The 16,066-nt window shown below is 44.8% G+C and overlaps 1 protein-coding gene across 9 annotated transcripts in view; it reads left to right on the forward strand.

Moving 5' to 3' along the window:
* The window catches only part of para (sodium voltage-gated channel paralytic), a 431,083-nt gene that overhangs the window by 301,651 nt on the left and 113,366 nt on the right, over window positions 1-16,066 (forward strand). For 8 of the 9 annotated variants that reach the window (XM_070099700.1, XM_070099707.1, XM_070099701.1 and 5 more), the window contains 3 exons: window positions 4,821-5,198; window positions 5,835-5,978; window positions 6,299-6,343. In XM_070099700.1, coding sequence (XP_069955801.1) covers window positions 4,821-5,198; window positions 5,835-5,978; window positions 6,299-6,343 — 567 coding nt within the window. The remainder of the gene's footprint in view (window positions 1-4,820; window positions 5,199-5,834; window positions 5,979-6,298; window positions 6,344-16,066) is intronic. The other variant, XM_070099706.1, reaches the window with a different exon arrangement.

Here is a 16,066-nt window from a genome sequence, read left to right on the forward strand (position 1 = left end):
GTCCGACTACACAAAAGTATATTGAGTTGAACCTGCCTAGCATGGACCAGTAGGCCAGCTGCGGCTCTCCTTTCTTTTTCCTTATTAAACTTGAACGTGGGGTTGAGCCACGGCTAAAGTTTATTAATGAAGTTTAAAACCTATCGACAACTGAAGATCGTTAACGTTCAGTTAACCTATTCAGTACCAGTCAAGCATACTTTAATACCTAAAACAGAGGTATTAATAAAGTCTCAGTATATACACTTGGACGTAAACTTCTCGGAGTCGCCTCACCTGGGACCCTCAGAGTGGCCTGACCTGGGACCCTCAGAGTGGCCTCACCTGGGACCCTCAGAGTGGCCTCACCTGGGACCCTCAGAGTGGCCTCACCTGGGACCCTCAGAGTGGCCTGACCTGGGACCCTCAGAGTGGCCTCACCTGGGACCCTACAACAATTTCCTTGACTGTTAATTCTTCTGATCATGTACCTGTAAACACATGAAATTGCTGAGGTATTTCCGTTCATTTTCACTGTGGTATTAATACACATACACACGTGCGTGTGTGTGTATATATATATATATATATATATATATATATATATATATATATATATATATATATATATATACTCTTAGAATTCTTATACTCAGAGCTAGAATGTATATCTGTTCCTTTTAAAAATGTGTTTTATTTCCATTATAGATGTATTATTCCTAAAATTTATTTTATGTGCCCATCCCTTTTGTTATTTTTTTCAGGCAATAGATGTATTTTTCATTCCCAAAGTTTGTATTATTCATTCTCAAAACTCAAATATTCAGGATATGAATCCACTAATTCATGAATTAACATTCTTTACGTCTCTAATAACAATTATAAATGGCCTCCTTGTAAGTATACGTTACCATTATCTCCTTAAGTTAAATGAATGTTTTTTTTTTTTAATGTTTACCTTCCCTTCCTAACGAACAAAACACCACAGCTCCCCCCCCCCTTCCTCCCCCCACCCGCCCTTAAATATATGAAAAAACATCATTTATGTTTTTATTGAGATTCAGTCTAAACAACTTCTCTTTATTGGAAAAATTGGCCGAAGTCTCGGTATTATAAGTGTTTTTTTTTTTTTTTGTGCGGGATCTAGAAACTTTAAAGTTTAATCCGGGAAATTTATTTTTGTTTCTGTCATATCCGGAGAAAATATGTCGCGTGTATTGTGCACGTAAATGTGTAAGTTTATTTAGGTACAGGTACACATAAGAACAGTTATCATACATAGTGTTAATTATCTTGGATAACCCAAGAAATTGCTTTGGTACTTAGTGTATTGTACCATAGCTCACTTATAGTACATTTGGTACTAGAGTATTGTACCATATCTCAGTTACAGTACATTTGGTACTAGGGTATTGTACCATACATCAGTTACAGTACATTTGGTACTAGGGCACTGTGCTATATCTCAAGTTGCGTTATGCTTGGTACTTGTGTATTGTATCAAGATCCAGCTTTATTGAACTTTGTTCATGTGAGTTATATCAAGCCTCAGTTTTACTCTATATTGTTGATTCATATTGTATCGAAATCTCTGTCAAACATTGTTCACAAGTATTACATCAAGTATTACATCAAGGGCCAACTATGCTAAGTATCGTTCACAAGTATTACATCAAGGGCCAACTATGCTAAGTATCGTTCACAAGTATTACATCAAGGGCCAACTATGCTAAGTATCGTTCATAAGTATTACATCAAGGGCCAACTATGCTAAGTATCGTTCACAAGTATTACATCAAGGGCCAACTGCTAAGTATCGTTCATAAGTATTCTGTCTTGTTTTAGATAAACTAATCATAAACCCGAGATATAGTATTAAAATCTTGCCTTAAGACTGCTGTGCGATTGCCTGAGCCTACCATGTCATGGGTCACGCCTGTGTCATGTCATATAGGCATCAATGGTAGCCCATGTCGTGGGCTGCTATTGATACCTCCCTTGCCTCAGAGAATTTCCCCTCCTAGCTGTTGCTGTCTTGCAACATTACATAGCACCTGACAACGCACTAGAATACGAATGATCTAGAGCTAAAGATTTCAAGCCCCATGTGGCTTGTTCTGCAGAGTAACGTATGTATAAATTTCCTAGGATAACCTAAAAAAAAAGTAATGACGTTCGGGTCTGTCTTGGACCGTTGACAAGTCACACTGAAGCGAGAAGGGAAGAGGTACCAACTCGGGCCTAGCCCCTTGACAGATGTTGAGCTAAATTTTTAGTGCCAAATATTGTCTCGATCAGTCGACAGTCACTCCTGTTACTTCGTGCATTACCCCATCACGCCCGTGCAGCACCAAACCCACCCTCGCTGCTCCCCAGCCAACCCCCGACACTCCCCAACCCACTTCACTAACATCATTCATCCCCTCCACCACTCCCCAACTGACCCGCACATCTTCCAAACCCACCCCACTGCCCCAACCAATCCCCCAACGCAACCCCTCACCCCCACAGCTGCCAAATAAACTTCACTATCCCATCTCTCCTCATCCTACCACTCCTCAACTAACCCAGTGACCCACAGCCAGAACCCGTCACTCCCCAACCTACCCCACCACGCCATAAATATGACCCCGTATTCAAAGATACGAAAAAATCATAATAAACGGACGAGTTAGTCAATGAAAACGTGTCAGAATATAAGGGTAACTCAACTACTTTATTGATGTGCGGGTAAGTATCGGACCCCATATTTGTGGAGTGAGGCAAGGGGTACATAACGCCGTGCATGTCGCCAATACCTTTACACCTTATCTTCCAGGTGGACTTGCTCTCCTTCAAGTATTCTTTTGTTTATATTTCATTATTCTTCTCTTTCAGTGAATGTTATTATTGTGAAAATTCTTCCATCAATGCCCTGGAGTAGTATTTGTAATACTGTTGAACTCTAATGAATGTTACATTGTGAACTCTTTCCTACTGTGCCCTGTAGTAGTGATTGTTATGATCTGTTTTAGTGAATGTTGTACGGTGATGTTCCCTGCTAATACCCATAATATTGTTTGTGCAATACTGTGTAGCGTGGAGCTGCTCTTCCTTCCAGTGCTTTAGAAACAATGTTTGACTTCACTTTCCCGTGAATGTTTCCCCGGTGTGCTGAAGACAATATCAAAAAATATAGTGCAGTTTGAGTTCATTTTTTTTAACTATATCGGAATCTTCTCATTCCTTTGTCTTCTGTTTCTAAAATAAAATATTACTTCAGTGTGGTGCCGCCTTGAAGTTAGTAAAGAGCTGTTGATTCAAGGAATTTAAGCACTCTAGCTTTTTCTGGGATCAGAGTTGCTTACCTTACACCCTCTCATTTGTCAGTCTCATTATGATCCTTATGGGTTAAGTCCTTCTCTGTGAAAATAATAAAAAGTCTCTAAAAAATAAACTTCAGCTTGAAATATATGTTCAAGGGGATCAGAAGACTCCGATACTTTTTTCAGTGTTAGCGGCATGTCAATCAACCAACTATGTCAGCTGGTCAGAGTTGTAAACTGACAGCTGACCTGCTCTAGGTGGAACGTGTAGCCAATTCTCTTTTGCTGACAGTCATTACTTGCCTGGTGACCAAGACAGTCAAAAGTTGAACGTGATTGCCATCTTGGTGATCCGTAGTGATGTATTACAGCTTAATAATCCTGGTGGTGACTGTCAGTAAAGTGTTCCAGATTGTCTACCAACTTCACTCTGTAGACTGAGTACGTAATTAGCATCCTGGTGGAGCTAGATTTGTGAACCTGGAGATGTTAGACTAGAAGACTTACAGAGTGTTGTGACATTCTGGGTGTGGCACTACGTAGAGGGGGTCATGTGTGGGCCACAGTGATATGCAGAGTAGAGTGCCACTCCCTTGAATATACAAGCAGCAATATAATGAGATTTTTAATAACAGATTGTAGATTTAGTGTAGAAGGTTCATTAGAAGAACAATAAAGTGTTGAGCGGGTAGGGAGTAGTTGTGTAGAATGTCGCCTAGTTTTTTTTATAGTAGAGTGTAGGGAATTGTATATGGCGCATAGACGTAAAATATTGTTGTACAAGGAGTGTAGATGTAGAGTGTAGGATGTCGTTAAAGGATGTGTATGTGTATAGCATAGCTCACTGTATGGTCCATTAGCGGTGCGACGTGTCTCCACAGGGGGTCGCTTGCTCCATCTCTCCCTTTACTCACCTAACATCAACTAACATAATAGTCCACTGTTGGTCCATATTGGATGTAGACAACTTCCATGTTTGTCCTTTGTAATGTGCTAAACATAACTAATCTTTCCTTCTATATTATCTATGTGGATGCGTCTTCAACCTGCTTCTCTCTGGTCACTACTCTTCTTGTGCCTCTGGTGGTGTCTCGGCTTCCGTGTGGCTGGTCAGGTCACGACCTCTTCCTCCCACGCACCACAACCACACTTTAGATGTACCGCACCAGCCTACGCTCCCGCACCAGCTTAAATCACTGCTTCTAATGTTTTTTTTTTAACACAGTTGTAGATAATTTTAGATGATGAAGTCGCCTGATGAGCGGGCGTCTCCTTTCTGACAACCTCCCTATGGATGCAGGAGGGCAGCCCTCCCACCCGTGCGGATACTTGAGCAACTGCCCACTATTATTGTTTCCCGATGATCAGAGGGCCGTGTGGCCACTATGGCAGGTACACAGGTGTTGGCGTAGGCGCGGTAGATCAATGTTGTGGCCCACAGGTTGTCATCCCCAGCAGCAGTAGGTGTTATGGGGCCGGCGTGGCTCACTCCTTCGCCTCGCCGGCCTCACAGCCCCGCTGTGTTCTTCCTTGCAGGCGAGCATTAGTCTGCCAGGCTCCCCGTTTAACTTACGGAGAGGTTCCCGAGGTAGCCATCAGTTCACCTGGCGGACCACTAATGGCCGGCGCTTTGGCGACAAGAAGCCGCTGGTGCTGTCCACCTACCTGGACGCTCAGGAGCACCTGCCCTACGCTGACGACTCCGCCGCGGTCACACCCATGAGTGAGGAGAATGGTGCCATCATCGTCCCCGTGTATACAAACCTGGGCTCCCGACACAACTCCTACACTTCCCACACCTCACGCATTTCCTACACCTCTCACGGCGACCTGCTCAACGGCAAGCCACCCTCCACCAAAGAATCTCAGCTGCGATCGAGGTCCCGCAACATGGCCTCCTCTCTCGTCCCAGAGGTCATTATTGATACTTTTAGTGGCGAGTGTGTGAGTAGTAGACCCCCCCTGCTGCTGCCCCAGGTCCATCCAACTTCCTCTCTGCCTCCTCCCTGTATCCCGACCGCTTGGTGTGGCAGAGTTCTTGGTGTTGGGCGTGTATCCCCCTGCTAAGTGAAGGTCAGATCGTGCTTCACCCTCAATACCCCCCTCCCCTCATCATTAGGTGGTTTCTCATATCCGCACCTTCGCTCAATATCATCTCTTATGTCTCCTGCACGCTTATTTTCTCTCGCCATCTCTCTCTCCCTCTCCCTCTCTATCTATCTATCTCTCTCACACACACACATCCGCACCAATATTATTGTACTATTCTCAGCCTCACAGCTTGTTTCAAACCTTCATCTTCCATTGAGCACATGTGACAGTATCCCTCAAAAGTATGGAATGATGAGACAGACTCATGTGTCTCCCTGTGTGAGCCAATGGACCAGACAGCCACTTTAAATAAGTCATACTATGATACCAGGAGCAGGCTTAGAACTAGTAACCTTCTCATAGCAGGAGCAGACTTAGTACGGGAACAGACAGTAGAGCAATAACAATGGCCTCCTATCAATACCCATTGTTAAAGTCTGGTTTTGTAACCTTCCCTAGCTGGACAATAAACACATGCTGCAGATGCTTCCGCTCAAACTGGAAGGTGAAGCTCTCACAAAGAAAGAGGACGAGGTCATTGATAACATCATTCGTGAAATATTTGGGCCAGATATCAACCTTGAATATATCGACAAAGATGCAGTAAGTAGGCAACTAGACCTATTTTTACATTACTAGTTATTACTCTGAGAGAACAGATTCCTCTGTTGTGCTTGATCAAAGTTGATACACTCCCAGGATTCTGTAAGACTTATTCTTCTTCCTTGTGTTCACGACTCGCTCAGTCTTCTGTTCTTATAATTCTTTTTTTTTTTCTGGACAGATGTTTGTCCCCAATAATATATTTTTTTAAAGAATCATTCACGATACATTACTATAATGACAGAGATAAGAGAGTCCAGTGTTAACTCAGATGGTCATGAGTGCTAGACTAAACCGCCTGCTTTCTTTTCCTCCACTAGTCCGTTCATGGCACACCGCTAGCAAGATCCAAAGAAAACGTTGTAGTAAGTCCACTCCTGCGTGCCCGATTGACCGTCTCCACTCTTCTCTTTATTTTGTGGTCCGGCTCGAGACCAAGAGAATGTCCACGCACCTCAAAATTCCTCACACCCTTCCCTGTCCCTTTCCACGTCCCCCTCCCACTTCTCGTGTCCCTTTGCTATCCCCATCTGTTTCTGATGCTCTTCTCTTCCACTGTTTACCTCTAGCACTGCTGCACTTGTAAGGTTGGACACGTAATACCCTCGTTCATATTAAAGCATAAAGTGCCCCGTGAAAACATTACCATCTTGACATATTGAACGCAGTGGACAACCTTTCCACGCCTCAAAATTTCGTTTTATAACTCGGCTAAAGTAAAAGTAGCAGTAAAGCTTCAATTTAACGAACCTCGATTTAAGAAATTATCCAAGCAAGGAGCAAAATCAAAGTTTGAGCCAGTTGATTGAGAAACGACAAAGTGCGTTGCTTACAGAATTGCCACTTACTGCTACCATCACGGCAAAGCCGTATTATTTCTATCCGGCCACACCTTGTGGGTTTAGCGCTTAGTTCTGATTATAATAAGAAACCACTGGCCACCCCCTCCCTCCCATAGAAGTCCAATAAATCGAATATTTACAATAATTTAAATACGTTACCAAATAAAAATAGAAACTACAGTTGCCTTGCATATTGTTTTGGGAGGATTTGCATGTTGATTAGAAAAAAATGTGATTTTTTTATTGTAAATAAATTTTGAATTTCATTGTTTATGTGAAAAAAAAAAGATTTTGGAACTATTGTGGAATATTTATGAAATGTACACAAGGTACAGTGAAGAGATTTTCTCGCTCTCTCTCCTCTGTACAGAACTTGTAGTCAAGAACCTCGATCACATCAGCAGATGGCCAGTAAGGCAGGATTGCTGCCACTCAGAGCAGCAGATGGCCAGAAAGGCAGGACTGCTGCCACCCAGAGCAGCAGATGGCCAGTAAGGCAGGACTGCTGCCACTCAGAGCAGCAGATGGCCAGAAAGGCAGGACTGCTGCCACTCAGAGCAGCAGATGGCCAGAAAGGCAGGACTGCTGCCACCCAGAGCAGCAGATGGCCAGTAAGGCAGGACTGCTGCCACTCAGAGCAGCAGATGGCCAGAAAGGCAGGACTGCTGCCACTCAGAGAAGCAGATGGCCAGTAAGGCAGGACTGCTGCCACTCAGAGCAGCAGATGGCCAGTAAGGCAGGACTGCTGCCACTCAGAGCAGCAGATGGCCAGAAAGGCAGGACTGCTGCCACTCAGAGCAGCAGATGGCCAGAAAGGCAGGACTGCTGCCACTCAGAGCAGCAGATGGCCAGAAAGGCAGGACTGCTGCCACTCAGAGCAGCAGATGGCCAGAAAGGCAGGACTGCTGCCACTCAGAGCAGCAGATGGCCAGTAAGGCAGGACTGCTGCCACTCAGAGCAGCAGATGGCCAGAAAGGCAGGACTGCTGCCACTCAGAGCAGCAGATGGCCAGTAAGGCAGGACTGCTGCCACTCAGAGCAGCAGATGGCCAGTAAGGCAGGACTGCTGCCACTCAGAACAGCAGATGGCCAGAAAGGCAGGACTGCTGCCACTCAGAGCAGCAGATGGCCAGTAAGGCAGGACTGCTGCCACTCAGAGCAGCAGATGGCCAGAAAGGCAGGACTGCTGCCACTCAGAGCAGCAGATGGCCAGTAAGGCAGGACTGCTGCCACTCAGAGCAGCAGATGGCCAGTAAGGCAGGACTGCTGCCACTCAGAGCAGCAGATGGCCAGTAAGGCAGGACTGCTGCCACTCAGAGCAGCAGATGGCCAGTAAGTCAGGACTGCTGCCACTCAGAGCAGCAGATGGCCAGAAAGGCAGGACTGCTGCCACTCAAGAGCAGCAGATGGCCAGTAAGGCAGGACTGCTGCCACTCATAGCAGCAGATGGCCAGTAAGGCAGGACTGCTGCCACTCAGAGCAGCAGATGGCCAGTAAGGCAGGACTGCTGCCACCCAGAGCAGCAGATGGCCAGAAAGGCAGGACTGCTGCCACTCAGAGCAGCAGATGGCCAGAAAGGCAGGACTGCTGCCACTCAGCAGCAGATGGCCAGTAAGGCAGGACTGCTGCCACTCAGAGCAGCAGATGGCCAGTAAGGCAGGACTGCTGCCACTCAGAGCAGCAGATGGCCAGTAAGGCAGGACTGCTGCCACTCAGAGCAGCAGATGGCCAGAAAGGCAGGACTGCTGCCACTCAGAGCAGCAGATGGCCAGTAAGGCAGGACTGCTGCCACTCAGAGCAGCAGATGGCCAGTAAGGCAGGACTGCTGCCACTCAGAGCAGCAGATGGCCAGTAAGGCAGGACTGCTGCCACTCAGAGCAGCAGATGGCCAGTAAGGCAGGACTGCTGCCACTCAGAGCAGCAGATGGCCAGTAAGGCAGGACTGTTGCCACTCAGAGCAGCAGATGGCCAGAAAGGCAGGACTGCTGCCACTCAGAGCAGCAGATGGCCAGTAAAGCAGGACTGCTGCCACTCAGAGCAGCAGATGGCCAGAAAGGCAGGACTGCTGCCACTCAGAGCAGCAGATGGCCAGTAAGGCAGGACTGCTGCCACTCAGAGCAGCAGATGGCCAGTAAGGCAGGACTGCTGCCAATCAGAGCAGCAGATGGCCAGTAAGGCAGGACTGCTGCCACTCAGAGCAGCAGATGGCCAGTAAGGCAGGACTGCTGCCACTCAGAGCAGCAGATGGCCAGAAAGGCAGGACTGCTGCCACTCAGAGCAGCAGATGGCCAGTAAGGCAGGACTGCTGCCACTCAGAGCAGCAGATGGCCAGTAAGGCAGGACTGCTGCCACTCAGAGCAGCAGATGGCCAGTAAGGCAGGACTGCTGCCACTCAGAGCAGCAGATAGCCAGTAAGGCAGGACTGCTGCCACTCAGAGCAGCAGATGGCCAGTAAGGCAGGACTGTTGCCACTCAGAGCAGCAGATGGCCAGAAAGGCAGGACTGCTGCCACTCAGAGCAGCAGATGGCCAGTAAAGCAGGACTGCTGCCAGTCAGAGCAGCAGATGGCCAGAAAGGCAGGACTGCTGCCACTCAGAGCAGCAGATGGCCAGTAAGGCAGGACTGCTGCCACTCAGAGTAGCAGATGGCCAGTAAGGCAGGACTGCTGTCACTCAGGGCAGCAGATGGCCAGTAAGGCAGGACTGCTGCCGCTCAGAGCAGCAGATGGCCAGTAAGGCAGGACTGCTGCCACTCAGAGCAGCAGGTGGCCAGAAAGGCAGGACTGCTGCCACTCAGAGCAGCAGATGGCCAGTAAGGCAGGACTGCTGCCACTCAGAGCAGCAGATGGCCAGTAAAGCAGGACTGCTGCCACTCAGAGCAGCAGATGGCCAGTAAGGCAGGACTGCTGCCACTCAGAGCAGCAGATGGCCAGTAAGGCAGGACTGCTGTCACTCAGGGCAGCAGATGGACCAAGAAGGCAAGACTGGTGCCACTCAGAGCAGCAGATGAACCAGCAAGACAGGACTACTGCCACTCAGCACATATAACAGGCAAAGCAGGACTGCTGCCACTCAGAGCAACAGATGAACCAGCAAGGCAACTCTTCCCTTCAGTAAATATGCCCTGATGTTGGTGTGGTGCTCCTGATCCAAGGAGTTGGGGCTACGTTACTCATAACCTTTGATCAAAGCAGATTATCTGCAAGATCCCAGGTGCCACGTTTCTCCTATGGAGAGTATCAACTGACTCCCGGTGGAGTTCAGATCCCATCATTTGTGCAGAAGGTTGTAGTAATCAGTCCCTTAGTCCATCAGTCTTTGATAGACTGAACACATCGACTCCAGGCTGAGGGACTGATTCTCCTCCTCCTGCAGAAGGAGGGTAATCAGTCCCTTAGTCCATCAGTCTTTGATAGACTGAACACATCGACTCCAGGCTGAGGGACTGATTCTCCTCCTCCTGCAGAAGTTAATGCCCTGCGATAGTCCATGTTCCTGTAGTAGGAAGGTGCTCTTGTCCCGGTGAATCTCCTTCAGGGGAGAGCGGTGCCCTTCCCGCTGGAGGGGGGAGGGAAATAAGGGCTCTTGTTCCAAGGAGTTGGAACTAACTCCCCTCTCCCATGAATCAAACCTTATTGCCTCCCAGGCACTGTATGACCCCTTCGGATTTAACGCTTCCCAAATATGATTATAATATAATTATAATTATGATAATAACCTTACTAATGCTTTTCAGTGTTTTTAACTCAAAATATGTTTCCAAAATTTATTATTATTAGTAGTAGTAATAATAATTATTTTATTATTTCTATTAATGTTACTAATTACTATTATGGGAAGCGCTAAATTTGTGTGGGCCATTCAGTGCAGGAAGCCGTGGAGGCTCGATCCACCGTCTGGCTATGTACTGTAGCTTGCATTGAACGAAATTGTACGAAAGTCTTTGATCAAAACAGCGCCCAGGCTCACTACCAAAAAGGTTCCCGGGCTTGATTCCCGGGCTGGGCGGGGCGTAAAGGAACAACTCCTTACACCTGCTGTTTCTGTTCACGGGTCAGTTAATAGGTACCTAAGTGTTAGTTTCCTTATATTTGCAGCCCATATTTACCTAGCAATAAATATGTACCGGGGTATCTAGTCTCCCCTTACATGTATTGTCCTTTCTCACAGCAGGAAACAGGTTCCCGATGTTAGGTTTCCTTAGACCTATTGCCCCTGATCTAGTAATTAATAGGTACCTTGGGTGTTTGTCGATATATGAGCTGAGGTAAGCTAGCAGCTTTCACTGTAGTAAAACTGACACCTAAGTACATATTCTAGGTGAATGGAGGCAACAGATGTAACGAAGCTAACACCCTAGTACCTGTTACCTGCTAGGTAGACAGGGGGGAGCAGGTGTAAGGAGATTCGATCATACATCTTGACTCACCGGAGATCTAGCCTTGTTCCTTCATAAAGCAGCATCACTAAGTTGCTTTCTCCAATCCTTGTCAAAATTCCGAGTTGCGTGGTTACAGCACTGTTCTATATAGTTACAGTTCCAGATTTCGTAACTCTCTACTTCATAGTTACAGCTCAGGGTTACGTAGTTACACTTTTGTGTACTGCATAGTTAACAGTTCCGGGTTGCGCAGTTACAGCTCACTTATTTCATGAATCCGACAGCAGGTTTGAAAATGGCTAACCTACTTCCAGAATTACCTTATGTTTTGTAACTGCACTTCTTTGATTAATATTCACAACTTAATCTACCGTAGATACAACTCCACATTCCGTGTTCTGTAGTTCCGTGTTCTGTATTTATAATTTCGTGTTTTGCAGTCGTTAACTGTATTCACTCACATAAATTCAGTGGGTTCAGTTTCACATTTCTGTATTCCCGGCACCACAGCTAAGGTTTCTGTAGTCACCACTCTGCTCTCCAGAGCTGTAACCTGTGGTCTGTAATCTTATGACTGTAATTATAGCTTAATGAGCCATATCTGTAACCACATTAATTAGCTATATTCTTACAGATAAGTGTGTAGTAGCCTTGGGTTCACATTCTCGCATTTTCAGAATCATTGTTTACTGCTTTGAAACATTGTTTACTGCTCCTTTTCTTTAGCTAGAGCATCGCGCGTCGGTTTCTAAAGTTTATTGTTGGCGAAGTGGTTCATAGCCACGAAGTGGTTCATAGCCACAAAGACGAGTTGTAATTCTGTACAGAGGCGAATAGTATGGGCAGGTCTTCTTACATCCACATCTGGGTGATGGTTGAATGTTTGGCTAGTGGGAAGGGGACTTTGAAAAGCCAAAGACTTCCAGTTTGAGACATTGGAATACCTTCCTGACACAGGTTTACCTGTTTCCAGTACCGGAATATCTGTCCACAACACCTGTTGGAAGGTTCGCTACATCGGTATCTTTCCGTGATACAGATATCCCATAGATAAGTGTTCTCTATGCGCGTATACAACATATATTAGTGCCCCATTACAATATTTAAGTGTTCCATCCCATTATCACATGCAGTTTCTTCGGTGGCATCGAGTAACGAAATGTGTGAGCTAGCAGACACGGAACACAGCATCGCTTATCGACACTTATCATTCGCTTGGAAACGCCGGTGTAGCTCCGTTAGTGTAATATAAGCTTTACTGAGGAGTTATATAAATGATTTTACAGTAGTATAAATTGTTACAAAAATTCTGAGGGCACATATATATATGTTGTAGGCTTAGTGTTGATAACCTGTGTAGGCGATGTGCAGTAGTGCGTGATGTGCAGTGTCTTCTTAGCGTGTTTCTCCTTTCAAAAACATCACGTGTTTCTTAACCGTCTATCTTCTTTCTCCCACTATCCCCCTCTCACTTCCTCCCTGGTTACCTCTCTCCCTCCCTGGATTCCTCCACGAGTGCGTGTGGCATGCCTCCAGCTGCGCCCCCTCCCTACCCCCTTCCCACACAGTGACTGGCATGCTTCTCAGTTCTCACAGCTCACATATCATCCCAACTTTCCTCCATGGCCAGTGTGATGTGCCCTCATGTTTCCCTGATTCATCTTCATGTATTACCCTTGAATCACGTATCTCAGGCACCAGTAGCAATCCCACACAGGTCAGCTGAGGCCCAGAGTCACCCGGAGTGCCAAGTTAGTTCACTCCTCGTAGCCTCATCTCAACACGTCGCTATATAAAGGTGACTCCTTTAAGTGTCGTGCCTTGACGCCAGTACAGGGCTCTTGACACAAGAGTTGGAACTTCCCTTCCCTGATTGCCTCCCATTACCCAGGCACTGTGTAACCCCTACAGGTTTAACGTTTCCCCCATGTATATAATAAAAGATAAACTGGTTCACTGAGTCGTTCGAGGGACCCAACTCTGCTAGGAAATCTTGCGTCCTCTTGTTTCCTTCTGTCTCTTCAAGGGGACGTTCAGAGAAGGCCGTATCTCCATAAGTAATGGATGAATTATTTTAAAGCAAAATAATTTCATCAGGACTAGGAATATCAACCAAGTTTCCAAATTTGTACATGAAAAATGTCAAAGTACTTTTTTCCCCAATCAAAATTATATTTTCGACAAAATGGTGCGTTTAAATGTTCCTCTTCAGGGCGAGGGTATTCACATTATTTTGTTTACCCCACCAACACCATATTAAAATATCATACTTAAGATATTTTAAAATAGGCTTCAAATTAAGAAAAAGTAATTAAAAAATAATTATTTCCAAATAACGAAAACGAATATGCCCAATGAAAGTTCCTTTTTATCAAAAATGTGATGGAAGTAAGTTATTTATACGTTCGTGCATTTATCAAAGAAAATATATTTAAAAATATATATAATTTACAAAAAAAAATTATCAAAATTATTAATTTTCAAAGAATTAATTTTAGGTTTTTGGGAAACTCCGTTTGCATCTATTTGTGTTTCTCCCTCTTACCCTTACATTAATATTTTAAATATAATATACTAGGCTCCTATTTTTCCCCCCTTGAATTCGACAATCTACCGAACGCCCACCTTATAAGACAGTTGGAAATTAAGCTAGTAAAAGCCTCGCCTTTGTTTTTCATGTACCAGTATTTTGTGCTTTTATGCAGCGAAATGGTTTATCCCGGACACTGTTTTCAAATGTTATCTCCTTGTTATTTCTGGAGTTTTTTTTTTTTTAATCTGTTTTGATGGATGAAAAATGATTAACGAACTTATGTATACAGAAATTCCTAATGGCGAGGTTGTAGACTGTAGTGAAGTAAGAGAAGAGGTTCATAGAACGTACGTCCTGATGGTGGGGCTTTAGATCCCAGTGAATTAGCATGCTATTATATTTACCTGTAACCATTCGGCCTTGAACGTTCGCCAACGTCTGCTCGGCTGTGAACGTTCACCTATTAACATTCGCCAGTGACTTGTTTGTGAGCGTTTATCAGTGAGTTCGCCCGTAAACGTTCGCCAGAGCCTCTTCACCTATTGAGCGCGCCAGTGACCGTTCACCACTTGTGGTGACTAAGAGCCACCCACAACCTGGCGCCTCAGCTGACTGTGTAAGGTGTCTCGCTTGTATCACGCCGCCGCCTCACCCAACTCCTTGCACCTCCCACACATCTGGGCCGCACCATCCAAATGCTAGGCCTACGACGCTCACATGGTAGGCCTACTACACCTGCTTAATACGTGTCGCCTCCAGAAATAAGTTAGAAGTCAGTGCTGTCCTACCTTGCATACTGGAAAGCAATTTTCCTCTTTTCAAACTGCATACAATTGTCAATTCTAAGAATATTATTGTTCATGAAAGAGGTCTGACAAATTAGGAGGCGCCTGAAAATTCGCTTTCTCATGGAAAACAATTAACTTATGTAAATTATTATTATTTTTTTCTTTTTTTTTCACCCAAACTCTTATGTATTTTATTTTTCACCAATTTTTTTCACCCAAAATCTTCTATTTTTTTTATTGTTCAACCAAACCCATTTATTTTTTCACCCATACTCTTCTATTTTTTTTTTTACCTAAGCTCTATTATTTTTTTACCGATTTTATTTTTTTTTTTTATTTTCACCCAAACTCTTCTAGAAATCTGAGGTAACTTTCTTGTCAAATTTCCGTAACATAAATTCATCTAGTGGTAAAACAAGACACATACAGCAAAACGATACGTTTATTAATACGATGTTTCACTTACATGAGGCTATATCATGTATTGGTAAAGTTTTATGTAAACACTAAAGAACGAATTATATTTGTGCAGTAATACATATCGTACTAATAAAGGTCTCTCCTTTTGCTATATGTGTCTTTTACGGCTAGTCGGCTACTCCATACTTCAACTAATACATTTAAGACTTTTCACAATTTTAGTTGTTTTCCCTGGGGTCGAATCTTCAGTGAGAAAGGTGGTGTGGCTGAGGTTGGTGGGGTGGTGCGGGTCAGGGAAGATCACCCACTTAGCAGGGGCGTCGTCCGATGCTGCCTCGTTGATGCATGATTATACTGTGTGGTTAATAATGGGAATGTGTTTGATTTATTTTATGATTTTGATCAAAACAGATGCTGTATGTTGACGCTGTCAGGTAAGACACCAAATCCTATTCCTGTTTATATCCCGTCCTCTACCCCGTGCCTTGAATGATAGTTTTACGTGTGTGAACGAATTTGTCCTTGATGTTCACCCGTCTATGAGAATGCACCGCTCACCTGTGTGTTGCCACTGGACCCGTAACTGGGGACTTGATGAATATTTTTTTTGGCAATTTCCTCACCATCCTCTGTGACACGCCAACACTTGTTCACCCTGCTGCTCTTTATCACGAGACGTTGCCAGGCATTAGAAAAGAGTAGTTCTGAGATATTAAATGATAATGATATATTACAGTGATGTAAATGGAGATAGTATCCTACATCCAAGCGGAACTCCGCAGTCATCAGGTTCCCAGTTAAGTCTACCTTCAAATTAAAGAACTTGTCCGTTTTATATGTAGTCAAAATTGTGACGAGCGCATGAGCGTAAATGCCAAGGCAGAAGTCGGCGAAGTAGGTGAAAAATATTTGTTCTAATAGTCAAAATACAATGTGGAAAACCTCATGTTAATAGTAGGCCTTCGCCAACCCTGCAGGGAGGCATTTGAATGTTGCCTTATACTATAAAAAAATGCACAACCCTTAGATTCTCTGAAGGCTTTGCCGTAGATTATTGATAGCCTTCAGGATATCCAAGGGACCGGGATTAGTATATTGACATGCATATATCCCTGAACAATTATGT

This window comes from Cherax quadricarinatus, chromosome 68 (genome assembly GCF_038502225.1).
Source record: "Cherax quadricarinatus isolate ZL_2023a chromosome 68, ASM3850222v1, whole genome shotgun sequence".
Lineage (NCBI taxonomy): Eukaryota > Metazoa > Arthropoda > Malacostraca > Decapoda > Parastacidae > Cherax > Cherax quadricarinatus.